At 26.0% G+C, this 24,241-nt stretch overlaps 1 protein-coding gene across 1 annotated transcript in view; it reads left to right on the top strand.

Moving 5' to 3' along the window:
• LOC143234420 (ATP synthase subunit beta, mitochondrial-like) overlaps nt 1-24,241 on the top strand; it is a 60,807-nt gene that overhangs the window by 20,174 nt on the left and 16,392 nt on the right. Inside the window, exons 4-5 of the mRNA XM_076471784.1 lie at nt 20,133-20,317; nt 21,182-21,340. Of these exons, the coding sequence (XP_076327899.1) occupies nt 20,133-20,317; nt 21,182-21,340 (344 nt within the window). The remainder of the gene's footprint in view (nt 1-20,132; nt 20,318-21,181; nt 21,341-24,241) is intronic.

Raw genomic sequence — 24,241 nt, 5'->3', positions numbered from 1 at the left:
TTTTCATTAATATGTGTAGGAAGTAAATTACTGTTTGTGTTGTATCTCCTAAATTAAAACTTTTCATTAATATGTGTAGGAAGTAAATTACTGTTTGTATTGTATCTCCTAAATTAAAACTTTTCATTAATATGTGTAGGAAGTAAATTACTGTTTGTGTTGTATCTCCTAAATTAAAACTTTTCATTAATATGTGTAGGAAGTAAATTAGTGTTTGTGTTGTATCTCCTAAATTAAAACTTTCATTACGTGTGGGAAGTAAATTACAGTTTGTGTTGTGTATCCTAAATTAAAACTTTTCATTAATATGTGTAGAAAGTAAATTACTGTTTGTATTGTATCTCCTAAATTAAAACTTTTCATTAATATGTGTAGGAAGTAAATTACTGTTTGTATTGTATCTTCTTAAATAAAACTTTTCATTAATATGTGTAGGAAGTAAATTACTGTTTGTATTGTATCTCCTAAATTAAAACTTTTCATTAATATGTGTAGGAAGTAAATTACTGTTTGTGTTGTATCTCCTAAATTAAAACTTTTCATTAATATGTGTAGGAAGTAAATTAGTGTTTGTGTTGTATCTCCTAAATTAAAACTTTTCATTAATATATTTAGGAAGTACATTACTGTTTGTATTGTATCTTCTAAATTAAAACTTTTCATTAATATGTGTAGGAAGTAAATTACTGTTTGTATTGTATCTCTAAATTAAAACTTTTCATTAATATGTGTAGGAAGTAAATTACTGTTTGTGTTGTATCTCCTAAATTAAAACTTTTCATTAATATGTGTAGGAAGTAAATTACTGTTTGTGTTGTATCTCCTAAATTAAAACTTTTCATTAATATGTGTAGGAAGTAAATTACTGTTTGTGTTGTATCTCCTAAATTAAAACTTTTCATTAATATGTGTGGGAAGTAAATTACTGTTTGTGTTGTATCTCCTAAATTAAAACTTTTCATTAATATGTGTAGGAAGTAAATTACTGTTTGTGTTGTATCTCCTAAATTAAAACTTTTCATTAATATGTGTGGGAAGTAAATTACTGTTTGTATTGTATCTCCTAAATTAAAACTTTTCATTAATATGTGTAGGAAGTAAATTACTGTTTGTGTTGTATCTCCTAAATTAAAACTTTTCATTAATATGTGTAGGAAGTAAATTAGTGTTTGTGTTGTATCTCCTAAATTAAAACTTTTCATTAATATATTTAGGAAGTACATTACTGTTAGTATTGTATCTTCTTAATTAAAACTTTTCATTAATATGTGTAGGAAGTAAATTACTGTTAGTATTGTATCTTCTTAATTAAAACTTTTCATTAATATGTGTAGGAAGTAAATTAGTGTTTGTGTTGTATCTCCTAAATTAAAACTTTTCATTAATACGTGTGGGAAGTAAATTACAGTTTGTGTTGTATCTCCTAAATTAAAACTTTTCATTAATATGTGTAGAAAGTAAATTACTGTTTGTGTTGTATCTCCTAAATTAAAACTTTTCATTAATACGTGTGGGAAGTAAATTACAGTTTGTGTTGTATCTCCTAAATTAAAACTTTTCATTAATATGTGTAGGAAGTAAATTACTGTTTGTGTTGTATCTCCTAAATTAAAACTTTTCATTAATATGTGTGGGAAGTAAATTACTGTTTGTATTGTATCTCCTAAAATAAAACTTTTCATTAATATGTGTAGGAAGTAAATTAGTGTTTGTGTTGTATCTCCTAAATTAAAACTTTTCATTAATATGTGTGGGAAATAAATTACAGTTTGTGTTGTATCTCCTAAATTAAAACTTTTCATTAATATGTGTAGAAAGTAAATTACTGTTTGTGTTGTATCTCCTAAATTAAAACTTTTCATTAATACGTGTGGGAAGTAAATTACAGTTTGTGTTGTATCTCCTAAATTAAAACTTTTCATTAATATGTGTAGGAAGTAAATTACTGTTTGTGTTGTCCTAAGTTAAATCTTTTCATTAATATGTGTAGGAAGTAAATTACTGTTTGTGTTGTATCTCTAAATTAAAACTTTTCATTAATATGTGTGGGAAGTAAATTACAGTTTGTGTTGTATCTCCTAAATTAAAACTTTTCATTAATATGTGTAGGAAGTAAATTACTGTTTGTATTGTATCTCCTAAATTAAAACTTTTCATTAATATGTGTGGGAAGTAAATTAGTGTTTGTGTTGTATCTCCTAAATTAAAACTTTTCATTAATATGTGTAGGAAGTAAATTACTGTTTGTGTTGTCCTAAGTTAAATCTTTTCATTAATATGTGTAGGAAGAAAATTACTGTTTGTATTGTATCTCCTAAATTAAAACTTTTCATTAATATGTGTGGGAAGTAAATTACTGTTTGTATTGTATCTCCTAAATTAAAACTGTTCATTAATATGTGTAGGAAGTAAATTACTGTTTGTGTTGTATCTCCTAAATTAAAACTTTTCATTAATATTTGTGGGAAGTAAATTACTGTTTGTATTGTATCTCCTAAATTAAAACTGTTCATTAATATGTGTAGGAAGTAAATTACTGTTTGTGTTGTATCTCCTAAATTAAAACTTTTCATTAATATGTGTAGGAAGTAAATTACTGTTTGTGTTGTATCTCCTAAATTAAAACTTTTCATTAATATATTTAGGAAGTACATTACTGTTAGTATTGTATCTTCTTAATTAAAACTTTTCATTAATATGTGTAGGAAGTAAATTACTGTTAGTATTGTATCTTCTTAATTAAAACTTTTCATTAATATGTGTAGGAAGTAAATTAGTGTTTGTGTTGTATCTCCTAAATTAAAACTTTTCATTAATACGTGTGGAAGTAAATTACAGTTTGTGTTGTATCTCCTAAATTAAAACTTTCATTGATATGTGTAGAAAGTAAATTACTGTTTGTGTTGTATCTCCTAAATTAAAACTTTTCATTAATACGTGTGGGAAGTAAATTACAGTTTGTGTTGTATCTCCTAAATTAAAACTTTTCATTAATATGTGTAGGAAGTAAATTACTGTTTGTGTTGTATCTCCTAAATTAAAACTTTTCATTAATACGTGTGGGAAGTAAATTACTGTTTGTATTGTATCTCTAAAATAAAACTTTTCATTAATATGTGTAGGAAGTAAATTAGTGTTTGTGTTGTATCTCTAAATTAAAACTTTCATTAATACGTGTGGGAAATAAATTACAGTTTGTGTTGTATCTCCTAAATTAAAACTTTCATTAATATGTGTAGAAAGTAAATTACTGTTTGTGTTGTATCTCCTAAATTAAAACTTTTCATTAATACGTGTGGGAAGTAAATTACAGTTTGTGTTGTATCTCTAAATTAAAACTTTCATTAATATGTGTAGGAAGTAAATTACTGTTTCTGTTGTCCTAAGTTAAATCTTTTCATTAATATGTGTAGGAAGTAAATTACTGTTTGTGTTGTATCTCCTAAATTAAAACTTTTCATTAATACGTGTGGGAAGTAAATTACAGTTTGTGTTGTATCTCCTAAATTAAAACTTTTCATTAATATGTGTAGGAAGTAAATTACTATTTGTGTTGTCTTAAATTAAATCTTTTCATTAATATGTGTAGGAAGTAAATTACTGTTTGTGTTGTATCTCCTAAATTAAAACTTTTCATTAATATGTGTGGGAAGTAAATTACAGTTTGTGTTGTATCTCCTAAATTAAAACTTTTCATTAATATGTGTGGAAGTAAATTACAGTTTGTGTTGTGTATCCTAAATTAAAACTTTTCATTAATATGTGTAGGAAGTAAATTACTGTTTGTGTTGTATCTCCTAAAATAAAACTTTTCATTAATACGTGTGGGAAGTAAATTAGTTTGTGTTGTGTATTCTAAATTAAAACTTTTCATTAATATGTGTAGGAAGTAAATTACTGTTTGTGTTGTATCTCCTAAAATAAAACTTTTCATTAATATGTGTAGGAAGTAAATTACTGTTTGTGTTGTGTATCCTAAATTAAAACTTTCATTATTATGTGTAGGAAGTAAATTACTGTTTGTGTTGTATCTCCTAAAATAAAACTTTTCAATAATATGTGTAGGAAGTAAATTACTGTTTGTGTTGTATCTCCTAAATTAAAACTTTTCATTAATATGTGTAGGAAGTAAATTAGTGTTTGTGTTGTATCTCCTAAATTAAAACTTTTCATTACGTGTGGGAAGTAAATTACAGTTTGTGTTGTGTATCCTAAATTAAAACTTTTCATTAATATGTGTAGAAAGTAAATTACTGTTTGTATTGTATCTCCTAAATTAAAACTTTTCATTAATATGTGTAGGAAGTAAATTACTGTTTGTATTGTATCTTCTTAAATAAAACTTTTCATTAATATGTGTAGGAAGTACATTACTGTTTGTATTGTATCTCCTAAAATAAAACTTTTCATTAATATGTGTAGGAAGTAAATTACTGTTTGTGTTGTATCTCCTAAATTAAAACTTTTCATTAATATGTGTAGGAAGTAAATTACTGTTTGTGTTGTATCTCTAAATTAAAACTTTTCATTAATATATGTAGGAAGTAAATTACTGTTTGTATTGTATCTTCTTAATTAAAACTTTTCATTAATATGTGTAGGAAGTAAATTACTGTTTGTATTGTATCTTCTAAATTAAAACTTTTCATTAATATGTGTAGGAAGTAAATTACTGTTTGTGTTGTATCTCCTAAATTAAAACTTTTCATTAATACGTGTGGGAAGTAAATTACAGTTTGTGTTGTATCTCCTAAATTAAAACTTTTCATTGATATGTGTAGAAAGTAAATTACTGTTTGTGTTGTATCTCCTAAATTAAAACTTTCATTAATACGTGTGGGAAGTAAATTACAGTTTGTGTTGTATCTCCTAAATTAAAACTTTTCATTAATATGTGTAGGAAGTAAATTACTGTTTGTGTTGTATCTCTAAATTAAAACTTTTCATTAATATGTGTGGGAAGTAAATTACTGTTTGTATTGTATCTCCTAAATTAAAACTTTTCATTAATATGTGTAGGAAGTAAATTAGTGTTTGTGTTGTATCTCTAAATTAAAACTTTTCATTAATATGTGTGGGAAATAAATTACAGTTTGTGTTGTATCTCCTAAATTAAAACTTTTCATTAATATGTGTAGAAAGTAAATTACTGTTTGTGTTGTATCTCTAAATTAAAACTTTTCATTAATATGTGTGGGAAGTAAATTACAGTTTGTGTTGTATCTCCTAAATTAAAACTTTTCATTAATATGTGTAGGAAGTAAATTACTGTTTGTGTTGTCCTAAGTTAAAACTTTTCATTAATATGTGTAGGAAGTAAATTACTGTTTGTGTTGTATCTCCTAAATTAAAACTTTTCATTAATACGTGTGGGAAGTAAATTACAGTTTGTGTTGTATCTCCTAAATTAAAACTTTTCATTAATATGTGTAGGAAGTAAATTACTGTTTGTGTTGTATCTCCTAAATTAAAACTTTTCATTAATATGTGTGGGAAGTAAATTAGTGTTTGTGTTGTATCTCCTAAATTAAAACTTTTCATTAATATGTGTAGGAAGTAAATTACTGTTTGTGTTGTCCTAAGTTAAATCTTTTCATTAATATGTGTAGGAAGTAAATTACTGTTTGTATTGTATCTCCTAAATTAAAACTTTTCATTAATATGTGTGGGAAGTAAATTACTGTTTGTATTGTATCTCCTAAATTAAAACTGTTCATTAATATGTGTAGGAAGTAAATTACTGTTTGTGTTGTATCTTTTAAATTAAAACTTTTCATTAATATTGGTGGGAAGTAAATTACTGTTTGTGTTGTATCTTTTAAATTAAAACTTTTCATTAATATTGGTGGGAAGTAAATTACTGTTTGTATTGTATCTCCTAAATTAAAACTGTTCATTAATATGTGTAGGAAGTAAATTACTGTTTGTGTTGTATCTCCTAAATTAAAACTTTTCATTAATATGTGTAGGAAGTAAATTACTGTTTGTGTTGTATCTCCTAAATTAAAACTTTTCATTAATATATTTAGGAAGTAAATTACTGTTTGTATTGTATCTTCTTAATTAAAACTTTTCATTAATATGTGTAGGAAGTAAATTACTGTTTGTATTGTATCTTCTAAATTAAAACTTTTCATTAATATGTGTAGGAAGTAAATTAGTGTTTGTGTTGTATCTCCTAAATTAAAACTTTTCATTAATATGTGTGGGAAGTAAATTACAGTTTGTGTTGTATCTCTAAATTAAAACTTTTCATTAATATGTGTAGAAAGTAAATTACTGTTTGTGTTGTATCTCCTAAATTAAAACTTTTCATTAATACGTGTGGGAAGTAAATTACAGTTTGTGTTGTATCTCCTAAATTAAAACTTTTCATTAATATGTGTAGGAAGTAAATTACTGTTTGTGTTGTATCTCCTAAATTAAAACTTTTCATTAATATGTGTGGGAAGTAAATTACTGTTTGTATTGTATCTCCTAAAATAAAACTTTTCATTAATATGTGTAGGAAGTAAATTACTGTTTGTGTTGTATCTCTAAATTAAAACTTTTCATTAATACGTGTGGGAAGTAAATTACAGTTTGTGTTGTATCTCCTAAATTAAAACTTTTCATTAATATGTGTAGAAAGTAAATTACTGTTTGTGTTGTATCTCCTAAATTAAAACTTTTCATTAATACGTGTGGGAAGTAAATTACAGTTTGTGTTGTATCTCCTAAATTAAAACTTTTCATTAATATGTGTAGGAAGTAAATTACTGTTTGTGTTGTCCTAAATTAAAACTTTTCATTAATATGTGTAGGAAGTAAATTACTGTTTGTGTTGTATCTCCTAAATTAAAACTTTTCATTAATACGTGTGGGAAGTAAATTACAGTTTGTGTTGTATCTCCTAAATTAAAACTTTTCATTAATATGTGTAGGAAGTAAATTACTATTTGTGTTGTCTTAAGTTAAATCTTTTCATTAATATGTGTAGGAAGTAAATTACTGTTTGTGTTGTATCTCCTAAATTAAAACTTTTCATTAATATGTGTGGGAAGTAAATTACAGTTTGTGTTGTATCTCCTAAATTAAAACTTTTCATTAATATGTGTGGAAGTAAATTACAGTTTGTGTTGTGTATCCTAAATTAAAACTTTTCATTAATATGTGTAGGAAGTAAATTACTGTTTGTGTTGTATCTCCTAAAATAAAACTTTTCATTAATACGTGTGGGAAGTAAATTACTGTTTGTGTTGTATCTCCTAAATTAAAACTTTTCATTAATACGTGTGGGAAGTAAATTACTGTTTGTGTTGTATCTCCTAAATTAAAACTTTTCATTAATATGTGTAGGAAGTAAATTACTGTTTGTGTTGTGTATCCTAAATTAAAACTTTTCATTAATATGTGTAGGAAGTAAATTACTGTTTGTATTGTATCTCCTAAATTAAAACTTTTCATTAATACGTGTGGGAAGTAAATTACTGTTTGTATTGTATCTCCTAAAATAAAACTTTTCATTAATATGTGTAGGAAGTAAATTACTGTTTGTATTGTATCTTCTTAATTAAAACTTTTCATTAATATGTGTAGGAAGTAAATTACTGTTTGTGTTGTATCTCCTAAATTAAAACTTTTCATTAATATGTGTGGGAAGTAAATTACTGTTTGTGTTGTATCTCCTAAATTAAAACTTTTCATTAATATGTGTGGGAAGTAAATTACTGTTTGTGTTGTATCTCCTAAATTAAAACTTTTCATTAATATGTGTAGGAAGTAAATTACTGTTTGTGTTGTCCTAAGTTAAATCTTTTCATTAATATGTGTAGGAAGTAAATTACTGTTTGTATTGTATCTCCTAAATTAAAACTGTTCATTAATATGTGTAGGAAGTAAATTACTGTTTGTGTTGTATCTCCTAAATTAAAACTTTTCATTAATATGTGTAGGAAGTAAATTACTGTTTGTGTTGTATCTCCTAAATTAAAACTTTTCATTAATATATTTAGGAAGTACATTACTGTTAGTATTGTATCTTCTTAATTAAAACTTTCATTAATATGTGTAGGAAGTAAATTACTGTTAGTATTGTATCTTCTTAATTAAAACTTTTCATTAATATGTGTAGGAAGTAAATTAGTGTTTGTGTTGTATCTCCTAAATTAAAACTTTTCATTAATACGTGTGGGAAGTAAATTACAGTTTGTGTTGTATCTCCTAAATTAAAAATTTCATTGATATGTGTAGAAAGTAAATTACTGTTTGTGTTGTATCTCCTAAATTAAAACTTTTCATTAATACGTGTGGGAAGTAAATTACAGTTTGTGTTGTATCTCCTAAATTAAAACTTTTCATTAATATGTGTAGGAAGTAAATTACTGTTTGTGTTGTATCTCCTAAATTAAAACTTTTCATTAATACGTGTGGGAAGTAAATTACTCTTTGTATTGTATCTCTAAAATAAAACTTTTCATTAATATGTGTAGGAAGTAAATTAGTGTTTGTGTTGTATCTCCTAAATTAAAACTTTTCATTAATACGTGTGGGAAATAAATTACAGTTTGTGTTGTATCTCCTAAATTAAAACTTTTCATTAATATGTGTAGAAAGTAAATTACTGTTTGTGTTGTATCTCCTAAATTAAAACTTTTCATTAATACGTGTGGGAAGTAAATTACAGTTTGTGTTGTATCTCCTAAATTAAAACTTTTCATTAATATGTGTAGGAAGTAAATTACTGTTTCTGTTGTCCTAAATTAAATCTTTTCATTAATATGTGTAGGAAGTAAATTACTGTTTGTGTTGTATCTCCTAAATTAAAACTTTTCATTAATACGTGTGGGAAGTAAATTACAGTTTGTGTTGTATCTCCTAAATTAAAACTTTTCATTAATATGTGTAGGAAGTAAATTACTGTTTGTGTTGTCTTAAGTTAAAACTTTTCATTAATATGTGTAGGAAGTAAATTACTGTTTGTGTTGTATCTCCTAAATTAAAACTTTTCATTAATATGTGTGGGAAGTAAATTACAGTTTGTGTTGTATCTCCTAAATTAAAACTTTTCATTAATATGTGTGGGAAGTAAATTACAGTTTGTGTTGTGTATCCTAAATTAAAACTTTTCATTAATATGTGTAGGAAGTAAATTACTGTTTGTGTTGTATCTCCTAAAATAAAACTTTTCATTAATACGTGTGGGAAGTAAATTAGTTTGTGTTGTGTATTCTAAATTAAAACTTTTCATTAATATGTGTAGGAAGTAAATTACTGTTTGTGTTGTATCTCCTAAAATAAAACTTTTCATTAATATGTGTAGGAAGTAAATTACTGTTTGTGTTGTGTATCCTAAATTAAAACTTTTCATTATTATGTGTAGGAAGTAAATTACTGTTTGTGTTGTATCTCCTAAAATAAAACTTTTCATTAATATGTGTAGGAAGTAAATTACTGTTTGTGTTGTATCTCCTAAATTAAAACTTTTCATTAATATGTGTAGGAAGTAAATTAGTGTTTGTGTTGTATCTCCTAAATTAAAACTTTTCATTACGTGTGGGAAGTAAATTACAGTTTGTGTTGTGTATCCTAAATTAAAACTTTTCATTAATATGTGTAGAAAGTAAATTACTGTTTGTATTGTATCTCCTAAATTAAAACTTTTCATTAATATGTGTAGGAAGTAAATTACTGTTTGTATTGTATCTTCTTAAATAAAACTTTTCATTAATATGTGTAGGAAGTAAATTACTGTTTGTATTGTATCTTCTTAAATAAAACTTTTCATTAATATGTGTAGGAAGTACATTACTGTTTGTATTGTATCTCCTAAATTAAAACTTTTCATTAATATGTGTAGGAAGTAAATTACTGTTTGTGTTGTATCTCCTAAATTAAAACTTTTCATTAATATGTGTAGGAAGTAAATTAGTGTTTGTGTTGTATCTCCTAAATTAAAACTTTTCATTAATATGTGGGAAGTAAATTACAGTTTGTGTTGTGTATCCTAAATTAAAACTTTTCATTAATATGTGTAGAAAGTAAATTACTGTTTGTGTTGTATCTCCTAAATTAAAACTTTTCATTAATACGTGTGGGAAGTAAATTACAGTTTGTGTTGTATCTCCTAAATTAAAACTTTTCATTAATACGTGTGGGAAGTAAATTACTGTTTGTGTTGTATCTCCTAAATTAAAACTTTTCATTAATACGTGTGGGAAGTAAATTACTGTTTGTATTGTATCTCCTAAATTAAAACTTTTCATTAATATGTGTAGGAAGTAAATTACTGTTTGTGTTGTGTATCCTAAATTAAAACTTTTCATTAATATGTGTAGGAAGTAAATTAGTGTTTGTATTGTATCTCCTAAATTAAAACTTTTCATTAATATGTGTGGGAAGTAAATTACTGTTTGTATTGTATCTCCTAAAATAAAACTTTTCATTAATATGTGTAGGAAGTAAATTACTGTTTGTATTGTTTCTTCTTAATTAAAACTTTTCATTAATATGTGTAGGAAGTAAATTAGTGTTTGTGTTGTATCTCCTAAATTAAAACTTTTCATTAATACGTGTGGGAAATAAATTACAGTTTGTGTTGTATCTCCTAAATTAAAACATTTCATTAATATGTGTGGGAAGTAAATTACAGTTTGTGTTGTATCTCCTAAATTATAACTTTTCATTAATATGTGTAGGAAGTAAATTACTGTTTGTGTTGTCCTAAGTTAAATCTTTTCATTAATATGTGTAGGAAGTAAATTACTGTTTGTATTGTATCTCCTAAATTAAAACTTTTCATTAATATGTGTGGGAAGTAAATTAGTGTTTGTGTTGTATCTCCTAAATTAAAACTTTTCATTAATATGTGTAGGAAGTAAATTACTGTTTGTGTTGTCCTAAATTAAATCTTTTCATTAATATGTGTAGGAAGAAAATTACTGTTTGTATTGTATCTCCTAAATTAAAACTTTTCATTAATATGTGTGGAAGTAAATTACTGTTTGTATTGTATCTCCTAAATTAAAACTTTTCATTAATATGTGTAGGAAGTAAATTACTGTTTGTGTTGTATCTCCTAAATTAAAACTTTTCATTAATATTTGTGGGAAGTAAATTACTGTTTGTATTGTATCTCCTAAATTAAAACTTTTCATTAATATGTGTAGGAAGTAAATTACTGTTTGTTTTGTATCTCCTAAATTAAAACTTTTCATTAATATGTGTAGGAAGTAAATTACTGTTTGTGTTGTATCTCCTAAATTAAAACTTTTCATTAATATATTTAGGAAGTAAATTACTGTTAGTATTGTATCTTCTTAATTAAAACTTTCATTAATATGTGTAGGAAGTAAATTACTGTTAGTATTGTATCTTCTTAATTAAAACTTTTCATTAATATGTGTAGGAAGTAAATTAGTGTTTGTGTTGTATCTCCTAAATTAAAACTTTTCATTAATACGTGTGGGAAGTAAATTACAGTTTGTGTTGTATCTCCTAAATTAAAACTTTTCATTGATATGTGTAGGAAGTAAATTACTGTTTGTGTTGTCCTAAGTTAAATCTTTTCATTAATATGTGTAGGAAGTAAATTACTGTTTGTGTTGTATCTCCTAAATTAAAACTTTTCATTAATATGTGTGGGAAGTAAATTACAGTTTGTGTTGTATCTCTAAATTAAAACTTTTCATTAATATGTGTAGGAAGTAAATTACTGTTTGTGTTGTATCTCCTAAATTAAAACTTTTCATTAATATGTGTGGGAAGTAAATTACAGTTTGTGTTGTATCTCCTAAATTAAAACTTTTCATTAATATGTGTGGGAAGTAAATTACAGTTTGTGTTGTGTATCCTAAATTAAAACTTTTCATTAATATGTGTAGGAAGTAAATTACTGTTTGTGTTGTATCTCCTAAAATAAAACTTTCATTAATACGTGTGGGAAGTAAATTAGTTTGTGTTGTGTATTCTAAATTAAAACTTTTCATTAATATGTGTAGGAAGTAAATTACTGTTTGTGTTGTATCTCTAAAATAAAACTTTTCATTAATATGTGTAGGAAGTAAATTACTGTTTGTGTTGTGTATCCTAAATTAAAACTTTTCATTATTATGTGTAGGAAGTAAATTACTGTTTGTGTTGTATCTCCTAAAATAAAACTTTTCATTAATATGTGTAGGAAGTAAATTACTGTTTGTGTTGTATCTCCTAAATTAAAACTTTTCATTAATATGTGTAGGAAGTAAATTAGTGTTTGTGTTGTATCTCCTAAATTAAAACTTTTTCATTACGTGTGGGAAGTAAATTACAGTTTGTGTTGTGTATCCTAAATTAAAACTTTTCATTAATATGTGTAGAAAGTAAATTACTGTTTGTATTGTATCTCCTAAATTAAAACTTTTCATTAATATGTGTAGGAAGTAAATTACTGTTTGTATTGTATCTTCTTAAATAAAACTTTTCATTAATATGTGTAGGAAGTACATTACTGTTTGTATTGTATCTCCTAAAATAAAACTTTTCATTAATATGTGTAGGAAGTAAATTACTGTTTGTGTTGTATCTCCTAAATTAAAACTTTTCATTAATATGTGTAGGAAGTAAATTAGTGTTTGTGTTGTATCTCCTAAATTAAAACTTTTCATTAATATGTGGGAAGTAAATTACAGTTTGTGTTGTGTATCCTAAATTAAAACTTTTCATTAATATGTGTAGAAAGTAAATTACTGTTTGTGTTGTATCTCCTAAATTAAAACTTTTCATTAATACGTGTGGGAAGTAAATTACAGTTTGTGTTGTATCTCCTAAATTAAAACTTTTCATTAATATGTGTGGGAAGTAAATTACTGTTTGTGTTGTATCTCCTAAATTAAAACTTTTCATTAATACGTGTGGGAAGTAAATTACTGTTTGTATTGTATCTCTAAATTAAAACTTTTCATTAATATGTGTAGGAAGTAAATTACTGTTTGTGTTGTGTATCCTAAATTAAAACTTTTCATTAATATGTGTAGGAAGTAAATTAGTGTTTGTATTGTATCTCCTAAATTAAAACTTTTCATTAATACGTGTGGGAAGTAAATTACTGTTTGTATTGTATCTCCTAAAATAAAACTTTTCATTAATATGTGTAGGAAGTAAATTACTGTTAGTATTGTTTCTTCTTAATTAAAACTTTTCATTAATATGTGTAGGAAGTAAATTAGTGTTTGTGTTGTATCTCCTAAATTAAAACTTTTCATTAATACGTGTGGGAAATAAATTACAGTTTGTGTTGTATCTCCTAAATTAAAACATTTCATTAATACGTGTGGGAAGTAAATTACAGTTTGTGTTGTATCTCCTAAATTATAACTTTTCATTAATATGTGTAGGAAGTAAATTACTGTTTGTGTTGTCCTAAGTTAAATCTTTTCATTAATATGTGTAGGAAGTAAATTACTGTTTGTATTGTATCTCCTAAATTAAAACTTTTCATTAATATGTGTGGGAAGTAAATTAGTGTTTGTGTTGTATCTCCTAAATTAAAACTTTTCATTAATATGTGTAGGAAGTAAATTACTGTTTGTGTTGTCCTAAGTTAAATCTTTTCATTAATATGTGTAGGAAGAAAATTACTGTTTGTATTGTATCTCCTAAATTAAAACTTTTCATTAATATGTGTGGGAAGTAAATTACTGTTTGTATTGTATCTCCTAAATTAAAACTGTTCATTAATATGTGTAGGAAGTAAATTACTGTTTGTGTTGTATCTCCTAAATTAACACTTTTCATTAATATTTGTGGGAAGTAAATTACTGTTTGTATTGTATCTCCTAAATTAAAACTGTTCATTAATATGTGTAGGAAGTAAATTACTGTTTGTTTTGTATCTCCTAAATTAAAACTTTTCATTAATATGTGTAGGAAGTAAATTACTGTTTGTGTTGTATCTCCTAAATTAAAACTTTTCATTAATATATTTAGGAAGTACATTACTGTTAGTATTGTATCTTCTTAATTAAAACTTTTCATTAATATGTGTAGGAAGTAAATTACTGTTAGTATTGTATCTTCTTAATTAAAACTTTTCATTAATATGTGGGAAGTAAATTAGTGTTTGTGTTGTATCTCCTAAATTAAAACTTTTCATTAATACGTGTGGGAAGTAAATTACAGTTTGTGTTGTATCTCCTAAATTAAAACTTTTCATTGATATGTGTAGGAAGTAAATTACTGTTTGTGTTGTCCTAAGTTAAATCTTTTCATTAATATGTGTAGGAAGTAAATTACTGTTTGTGTTGTATCTCCTAAATTAAAACTTTTCATTAATACGTGTGGGAAGTAAATTACAGTTTGTGTTGTATCTCCTAAATTAAAACTTTTCATTAATATGTGTAGGAAGTAAATTGCTGTTTGTGTTGTATCTCCTAAATTAAAACTTTTCATTAATACGTGTGGGAAGTAAATTACTCTTTGTATTGTATCTCCTAAAATAAAACTTTTCATTAATATGTGTAGGAAGTAAATTAGTGTTTGTGTTGTATCTCCTAAATTAAAACTTTTCATTAATACGTGTGGGAAATAAATTACAGTTTGTGTTGTATCTCCTAAATTAAAACTTTTCATTAATATGTGTAGAAAGTAAATTACTGTTTGTGTTGTATCTCCAAAATTAAAACTTTTCATTAATATGTGTAGGAAGTAAATTACTGTTTGTATTGTATCTTCTTAAATAAAACTTTTCATTAATATGTGTAGGAAGTACATTACTGTTTGTATTGTATCTCTAAAATAAAACTTTCATTAATATGTGTAGGAAGTAAATTACTGTTTGTGTTGTATCTCCTAAATTAAAACTTTTCATTAATATGTGTAGGAAGTAAATTAGTGTTTGTGTTGTATCTCCTAAATTAAAACTTTTCATTACGTGTGGGAAGTAAATTACAGTTTGTGTTGTGTATCCTAAATTAAAACTTTTCATTAATATGTGTAGAAAGTAAATTACTGTTTGTGTTGTATCTCCTAAATTAAAACTTTTCATTAATATGTGTGGGAAGTAAATTACAGTTTGTGTTGTATCTCCTAAATTAAAACTTTTCATTAATATGTGTGGGAAGTAAATTACTGTTTGTGTTGTATCTCCTAAATTAAAACTTTTCATTAATACGTGTGGGAAGTAAATTACTGTTTGTATTGTATCTCCTAAATTAAAACTTTTCATTAATATGTGTAGGAAGTAAATTACTGTTTGTGTTGTGTATCCTAAATTAAAACTTTTCATTAATATGTGTAGGAAGTAAATTAGTGTTTGTATTGTATCTCCTAAATTAAAACTTTTCATTAATACGTGTGGGAAGTAAATTACTGTTTGTATTGTATCTCCTAAAATAAAACTTTTCATTAATATGTGTAGGAAGTAAATTACTGTTAGTATTGTTTCTTCTTAATTAAAACTTTTCATTAATATGTGTAGGAAGTAAATTAGTGTTTGTGTTGTATCTCCTAAATTAAAACTTTTCATTAATACGTGTGGGAAATAAATTACAGTTTGTGTTGTATCTCCTAAATTAAAACATTTCATTAATACGTGTGGGAAGTAAATTACAGTTTGTGTTGTATCTCCTAAATTATAACTTTTCATTAATATGTGTAGGAAGTAAATTACTGTTTGTGTTGTCCTAAGTTAAATCTTTTCATTAATATGTGTAGGAAGTAAATTACTGTTTGTATTGTATCTCCTAAATTAAAACTTTTCATTAATATGTGTGGGAAGTAAATTAGTGTTTGTGTTGTATCTCCTAAATTAAAACTTTTCATTAATATGTGTAGGAAGTAAATTACTGTTTGTGTTGTCCTAAGTTAAATCTTTTCATTAATATGTGTAGGAAGAAAATTACTGTTTGTATTGTATCTCCTAAATTAAAACTTTTCATTAATATGTGTGGGAAGTAAATTACTGTTTGTATTGTATCTCCTAAATTAAAACTGTTCATTAATATGTGTAGGAAGTAAATTACTGTTTGTGTTGTATCTCCTAAATTAACACTTTTCATTAATATTTGTGGGAAGTAAATTACTGTTTGTATTGTATCTCCTAAATTAAAACTGTTCATTAATATGTGTAGGAAGTAAATTACTGTTTGTTTTGTATCTCCTAAATTAAAACTTTTCATTAATATGTGTAGGAAGTAAATTACTGTTTGTGTTGTATCTCTAAATTAAAACTTTTCATTAATATATTTAGGAAGTACATTACTGTTAGTATTGTATCTTCTTAATTAAAACTTTTCATTAATATGTGTAGGAAGTAAATTACTGTTAGTATTGTATCTTCTTAATTAAAACTTTTCATTAATATGTGTGGGAAGTAAATTAGTGTTTGTGTTGTATCTCCTAAATTAAAACTTTTCATTAATACGTGTGGGAAGTAAATTACAGTTTGTGTTGTATCTCCTAAATTAAAACTTTTCATTGATATGTGTAGGAAGTAAATTACTGTTTGTGTTGTCCTAAGTTAAATCTTTTCATTAATATGTGTAGGAAGTAAATTACTGTTTGTGTTGTATCTCCTAAATTAAAACTTTTCATTAATACGTGTGGGAAGTAAATTACAGTTTGTGTTGTATCTCCTAAATTAAAACTTTTCATTAATATGTGTAGGAAGTAAATTGCTGTTTGTGTTGTATCTCCTAAATTAAAACTTTTCATTAATACGTGTGGGAAGTAAATTACTCTTTGTATTGTATCTCCTAAAATAAAACTTTTCATTAATATGTGTAGGAAGTAAATTAGTGTTTGTGTTGTATCTCCTAAATTAAAACTTTTCATTAATACGTGTGGGAAATAAATTACAGTTTGTGTTGTATCTCCTAAATTAAAACTTTTCATTAATATGTGTAGAAAGTAAATTACTGTTTGTGTTGTATCTCCTAAATTAAAACTTTTCATTAATACGTGTGGGAAGTAAATTACTGTTTCTGTTGTCCTAAGTTAAATCTTTTCATTAATATGTGTAGGAAGTAAATTACTGTTTGTGTTGTATCTCCTAAATTAAAACTTTTCATTAATACGTGTGGGAAGTAAATTACAGTTTGTTTTGTATCTCCTAAATTAAAACTTTTCATTAATATGTGTAGGAAGTAAATTACTATTTGTGTTGTCTTAAGTTAAATCTTTTCATTAATATGTGTAGGAAGTAAATTACTGTTTGTGTTGTATCTCCTAAATTAAAACTTTTCATTAATATGTGTGGGAAGTAAATTACAGTTTGTGTTGTATCTCCTAAATTAAAACTTTTCATTAATATGTGTGGGAAGTAAATTACAGTTTGTGTTGTGTATCCTAAATTAAAACTTTTCATTAATATGTGTAGGAAGTAAATTACTGTTTGTGTTGTATCTCCTAAAATAAAACTTTTCATTAATACGTGTGGGAAGTAAATTAGTTTGTGTTGTGTATCCTAAATTAAAACTTTTCATTAATATGTGTAGGAAGGAAATTACTGTTTGTGTTGTATCTCCTAAAATAAAATTTTTCATTAATATGTGTAGGAAGTAAATTACTGTTTGTGTTGTGTATCCTAAAATAAAACTTTTCATTAATATGTGTAGGAAGTAAATTACTGTTTGTGTTGTATCTCCTAAAATAAAACTTTTCATTAATACGTGTGGGAAGTAAATTACAGTTTGTGTTGTGTATCCCAAATTAAAACTTTTCATTAATATGTGTAGGAAGTAAATTACTGTTTGTGTTGTATCTCCTAAAATAAAACTTTTCATTAATATGTGTAGGAAGTAAATTACTGTTTGTGTTGTATCTCCTAAATTAAAACTTTTCATTAATATATTTAGGAAGTACATTACTGTTAGTATTGTATCTTCTTAATTAAAACTTTTCATTAATATGTGTAGGAAGTAAATTACTGTTAGTATTGTATCTTCTTAATTAAAACTTTTCATTAATATGTGTAGGAAGTAAATTAGTGTTTGTGTTGTATCTCCTAAATTAAAACTTTTCATTAATACGTGTGGGAAGTAAATTACAGTTTGTGTTGTATCTCCTAAATTAAAACTTTTCATTGATATGTGTAGGAAGTAAATTACTGTTTGTGTTGTATCTCCTAAATTAAAACTTTTCATTAATACGTGTGGGAAGTAAATTACTGTTTGTATTGTATCTCCTAAATTAAAACTTTTCATTAATATGTGTAGGAAGTAAATTAGTGTTTGTGTTGTATCTCCTAAATTAAAACTTTTCATTAATACGTGTGGGAAGTAAATTACAGTTTGTGTTGTATCTCCTAAATTAAAACTTTTCATTGATATGTGTAGGAAGTAAATTACTGTTTGTGTTGTCCTAAGTTAAATCTTTTCATTAATATGTGTAGGAAGTAAATTACTGTTTGTGTTGTATCTCCTAAATTAAAACTTTTCATTAATACGTGTGGGAAGTAAATTACAGTTTGTGTTGTATCTCCTAAATTAAAACTTTTCATTAATATGTGTAGGAAGTAAATTGCTGTTTGTGTTGTATCTCCTAAATTAAAACTTTTCATTAATACGTGTGGGAAGTAAATTACTCTTTTTATTGTATCTCCTAAAATAAAACTTTTCATTAATATGTGTAGGAAGTAAATTAGTGTTTGTGTTGTATTTCCTAAATTAAAACTTTTCATTAATACGTGTGGGAAATAAATTACAGTTTGTGTTGTATCTCCTAAATTAAAACTTTTCATTAATATGTGTAGAAAGTAAATTACTGTTTGTGTTGTATCTCCTAAATTAAAACTTTTCATTAATACGTGTGGGAAGTAAATTACTGTTTCTGTTGTCCTAAGTTAAATCTTTTCATTAATATGTGTAGGAAGTAAATTACTGTTTGTGTTGTATCTCCTAAATTAAAACTTTTCATTAATACGTGTGGGAAGTAAATTACAATTTGTTTTGTATCTCCTAAATTAAAACTTTTCATTAATATGTGTAGGAAGTAAATTACTATTTGTGTTGTCTTAAGTTAAATCTTTTCATTAATATGTGTAGGAAGTAAATTACTGTTTGTGTTGTATCTCCTAAATTAAAACTTTTCATTAATATGTGTGGGAAGTAAATTACAGTTTGTGTTGTATCTCCTAAATTAAAACTTTTCATTAATATGTGTGGGAAGTAAATTACAGTTTGTGTTGTGTATCCTAAATTAAAACTTTTCATTAATATGTGTAGGAAGTAAATTACTGTTTGTGTTGTATCTCCTAAAATAAAACTTTTCATTAATACGTGTGGGAAGTAAATTAGTTTGTGTTGTGTATCCTAAATTAAAACTTTTCATTAATATGTGTAGGAAGGAAATTACTGTTTGTGTTGTATCTCCTAAAATAAAACTTTTCATTAATATGTGTAGGAAGTAAATTACTGTTTGTGTTGTATCTCCTAAAATAAAACTTTTCATTAATATGTGTGGGAAGTAAATTACAGTTTGTGTTGTGTATCCCAAATTAAAACTTTTCATTAATATGTGTAGGAAGTAAATTACTGTTTGTGTTGTATCTCCTAAAATAAAACTTTTCATTAATATGTGTAGGAAGTAAATTACTGTTTGTGTTGTGTATCCTAAATTAAAACTTTTAATAATATGAGTAGGAAGTAAATTACTGTTTGTGTTGTATCTCCTAAAATAAAACTTTTCATTAATATGTGTAGGAAGTAAATTATTGTTTGTGTTGTGTATCCTAAATTAAAACTTTTCGTTAATATGTGTAGGAAGTAAATTACTGTTTGTGTTGTGTATCCTAAATTAAAACTTTTCATTAATATGTGTGGGAAGTAAATTACAGTTTGTGTTGTATATCCTAAATTAAAACTTTTCATTAATATGTGTAGGAAGTAAATTACTGTTTGTGTTGTATCTTCTAAATTAAAACTTCATCACTAAAATGTATGTTACTTATGGGGTGTCTATAAAGTGTATTTTCTGTTTAGCAATAACATAAGACCATTCAGTACTTAATTGTTGGAGTATTTTAAAATAGTATTAATGTCTATCAAATTGATAATTATGGATAGAATAGTATGTACTAGTCTTTATCACAGTTGTGTTTTTGCTGCGTTTGTATGTGTATCTATCTTATTATTAGATCTGGGATTATACTTCAAACTAAAATAATGTTTTTTTTCAAGGTCTGTTTGGTGGTGCTGGTGTTGGGAAAACTGTATTAATCATGGAACTAATTAACAATGTTGCTAAAGCTCATGGTGGTTACTCAGTTTTTGCTGGTGTGGGAGAAAGAACCCGTGAAGGAAATGATTTGTATCACGAGATGATTGAGTCTGGTGTTATTAGTTTGAAAGACAAAACTTCTAAGGTAAGGTGTGACTTAAATAAAGGAAGATAAGAACCACTACGATTGGATTGACGTAACTTCAGTAAACAAAGACAAGAACCAGTATGTTTGGACTAGCATTACTTCAGTAAACAAAGACAAGAACCAGTATGTTTGGACTAGCATTAGTTCAGTAAAAAAAGACAAGAACCAGTATGTTTGGACTAGCATGAGTTCAGTGAACAAAGACAAGAACCAGTATGTTTGAACTAGCATTATTTCAGTAAACAAAGACAAGAACTAGTATGTTTGGATTAGCATTAATTCAGTAAACAGACAAGAACCAGTATGTTTAGACTAGCATTAGTTCAGTAAACAGAGACAAGAACCAGTATGTTTGGACTAGCATTAGCTCAGTAAACAGAAACAAGAACCAGTATGATTGGACTGACATGATTTCAGTAAACAGAGACAAGAACCAGTATGTTTGGCCTGACATGACTTCAATGAACGACGACAAGAATTCAGTATGATTGTAGTGAATGTGGGCAACTTCAGAATATTTTTAAAAGATGCGTTTCTTATAATTTAAAAAAATGCCAACATTCTTTTTAATTCCACTTGTATGATACAGACAGTAAAAGTATATCAAATCAAATGAATTATTTTAAGCTGAAACTGGATATTGTTTAATAAGTTTGTACTAAGTGCTTCGACCGTAGGATATCATTGATGTATCTGTGGTGGAAAAACAGCCAAGTTAAAATTTCAGAAAATAAAGTAGTGATTAGTTTTTTTATGACATATATTTTCTAGATATTGGATAATAAACTGTTTTTTCTCTCAGACAGAGTTTACATTACTGGAAGACTGACATTGAAGATTAATTTTATCCTTTCCCTTCAGGTGTCTCTAGTGTATGGTCAGATGAACGAACCCCCTGGAGCTCGTGCCCGGGTTGCGCTAACTGGTCTAACTGTTGCAGAATATTTCAGAGATCAAGAGGGTCAAGATGTACTACTTTTTATTGACAACATTTTTAGATTCACCCAAGCTGGATCAGAGGTATTGAATCTTTTGTAACATTTGTAATTAAAACTGTCAAAATTTATAATCTATGTATAAAAATTGTTAATTTTCAAATATGTATCTTTTCTGTTTTAAAGATTAAAATTTTGTTCCAGTTCCTCATGACAATTCTGAGTCATCTACATAAAGATAATTTTTTTTTTATCCAGGATAAACATTTTTACTGTATCATATTTTTCATTTTTCTGAGATAAGTATTTGGAAAAATTTATGGGAAGTGACTTAAAAACTTTTATGCAATTTGTTACTGGGGTTTTTGAGGAAAATTAAACCTATGCTCTCTAAACTTCCCTGTTCCATATTTTGATATATAAAAAAATATTTTGTGAATCCATGAAAAAACAACAACCTTGGGTTTGACGTTTTAAAATAAATTTTAAACCTGTTTTAGGTCAGAGCTTCCTTGTGAATGATGTTTTTGTGTTTTTTTTTCCTTCACTGGCAAGGATAAATAGGCCATTATGGAGAATCTTTAAATTATCGTATAAACTTATGAGCACCTATTCTGGCAAATAGGATAAGTGTAGCTCTGTCCCCCCACTCCCCTGTCATCACTGCTCAGATATTAAAATTTCAAACACATACATATGTGATGTTATGTTACACTTGTTTTAATGTAAATTTAATATATTTCATTATTGTGGTACTGTATTCACATTAATATTTGAAATATACTAAAAATACAATACAGTATTGAACTTTATAATATATCAAAAGAAAAAATGTTCACTTTGAGGTTTTGAACCACACGCAGCTAAAAAAATAGAACAAAAATAAATTTGTTGTCCTGACTTTCATCTCATTTTACACAGTAAGTATTATAATGTGAACCTTTCTCTTTTGATGTAGTTGGTTTTATGGTAGACAATATTATTTTGTGTTATGTCTACTGTTTGTTTTTTCACATACAACATTCTAATTCTGCATAAATTCCTTTTGGTGTGGTGTTTGTCAGTATTTATAAAATATAATGTGATAACTGCCACGACTTCTATATTGGAGAAACAAGTAGAAAAATGGAAACCAGATTCAAAGAACATAAAAAGTCACCTTCACACGTTTTCGAACACTGCAAGTCAAATAAACACAACATAACCATAGAAAACACTCAAATACTAAATAAAGAAACAAACATAAACAAACGTAAAATTAAAGAAGCCTTACTTATACAACAACTTAAACCCAAAATAAACCAATATAAAGGAACACCTTTATACCTATATTAATATAATAAATAAAATTATATATTCAAACATCTAATACCGCCCTCTACATTTCGACACACAGTTACACAACCCCTTTCAAACATGTGGTCAGCTTCCGGTCAGTTACCTCTTTCTTTGTGAACCTGACGATGACGAAGAAGGTCAAACGTTGTTCGCTCTTCTATGTAAAGTGTTTTCTCAGCCCAAACGAGCCGTTTTTGCATATAAATTTCTCAACAAGTGGGTTTCTCGTCATCACTGACTATACATCAGTTCTCCACCAGTAAGAGTGCAACACCCTCTTGATGTACATGATTTCTTCTTTAATTTCATCAAACTGTCACTTGTCATTTGCCAGAACTTATGTTTAGACATTTTGTTCTTTTGATGCTCTTTATGCGACTCATGATTTTAATAGTTTAGTTTTGTAAGTTGGATTTCTTTATGCGACTCATGATTTTAATAGTTTAGTTTTGTAAGTTGGATTTCTTTATGTGACTCATGATTTTAATAGTTTAGTTTTGTAATTTGGATTTCTTTATGTGACTCATGATTTTAATAGTTTAGTTTTGTAAGTTGGATTTCTTTATGTGACTCATGATTTTAATAGTTTAGTTTTGTAAGTTGGATTTCTTTATGCGACTCATGATTTTAATAACTTAGTTTTGTAAGTTGGATTTCTTTATGTGACTCATGATTTTAATAACTTAGTTTTGTAAGTTGGATTTCTTTATGCGACTCATGATTTTAATAACTTAGTTTTGTAAGTTGGATTTCTTTATGTGACTCATGATTTTAATAGTTTAGTTTTGTAATTTGGATTTCTTTATGTGACTCATGATTTTAATAGTTTAGTTTTGTAAGTTGGATTTCTTTATGTGACTCATGATTTTAATAGTTTAGTTTTGTAATTTGGATTTCTTTATGTGACTCATGATTTTAATAGTTTAGTTTTGTAATTTGGATTTCTTTATGTGACTCATGATTTTAATAGTTTAGTTTTGTAATTTGGATTTCTTTATGTGACTCATGATTTTAATAGTTTAGTTTTGTAATTTGGATTTCTTTATGTGACTCATGATTTTAATAGTTTAGTTTTGTAATTTGGATTTCTTTATGTGACTCATGATTTTAATAGTTTAGTTTTGTAATTTGGATTTCTTTATGTGACTCATGATTTTAATAGTTTAGTTTTGTAATTTGGATTTCTTTATGTGACTCATGATTTTAATAGTTTAGTTTTGTAAGTTGGATTTCTTTATGTGACTCATGATTTTAATAGTTTAGTTTTGTAATTTGGATTTCTTTATGTGACTCATGATTTTAATAGTTTAGTTTTGTAATTTGGATTTCTTTATGTGACTCATGATTTTAATAGTTTAGTTTTGTAAGTTGGATTTCTTTATGTGACTCATGATTTTAATAGTTTAGTTTTGTAATTTGGATTTCTTTATGTGACTCATGATTTTAATAGTTTAGTTTTGTAAGTTGGATTTCTTTATGTGACTCATGATTTTAATAGTTTAGTTTTGTAATTTGGATTTCTTTATGTGACTCATGATTTTAATAGTTTAGTTTTGTAATTTGGATTTCTTTATGTGACTCATGATGATTTTAATAGTTTAGTTTTGTAATTTGGATTTCTTTATGTGACTCATGATTTTAATAGTTT

This window comes from Tachypleus tridentatus, chromosome 12 (genome assembly GCF_004210375.1).
Source record: "Tachypleus tridentatus isolate NWPU-2018 chromosome 12, ASM421037v1, whole genome shotgun sequence".
Lineage (NCBI taxonomy): Eukaryota > Metazoa > Arthropoda > Merostomata > Xiphosura > Limulidae > Tachypleus > Tachypleus tridentatus.
Note: the sequence above shows the minus strand (reverse complement) of the source record. Positions and strands in the feature narration are given on the sequence as shown.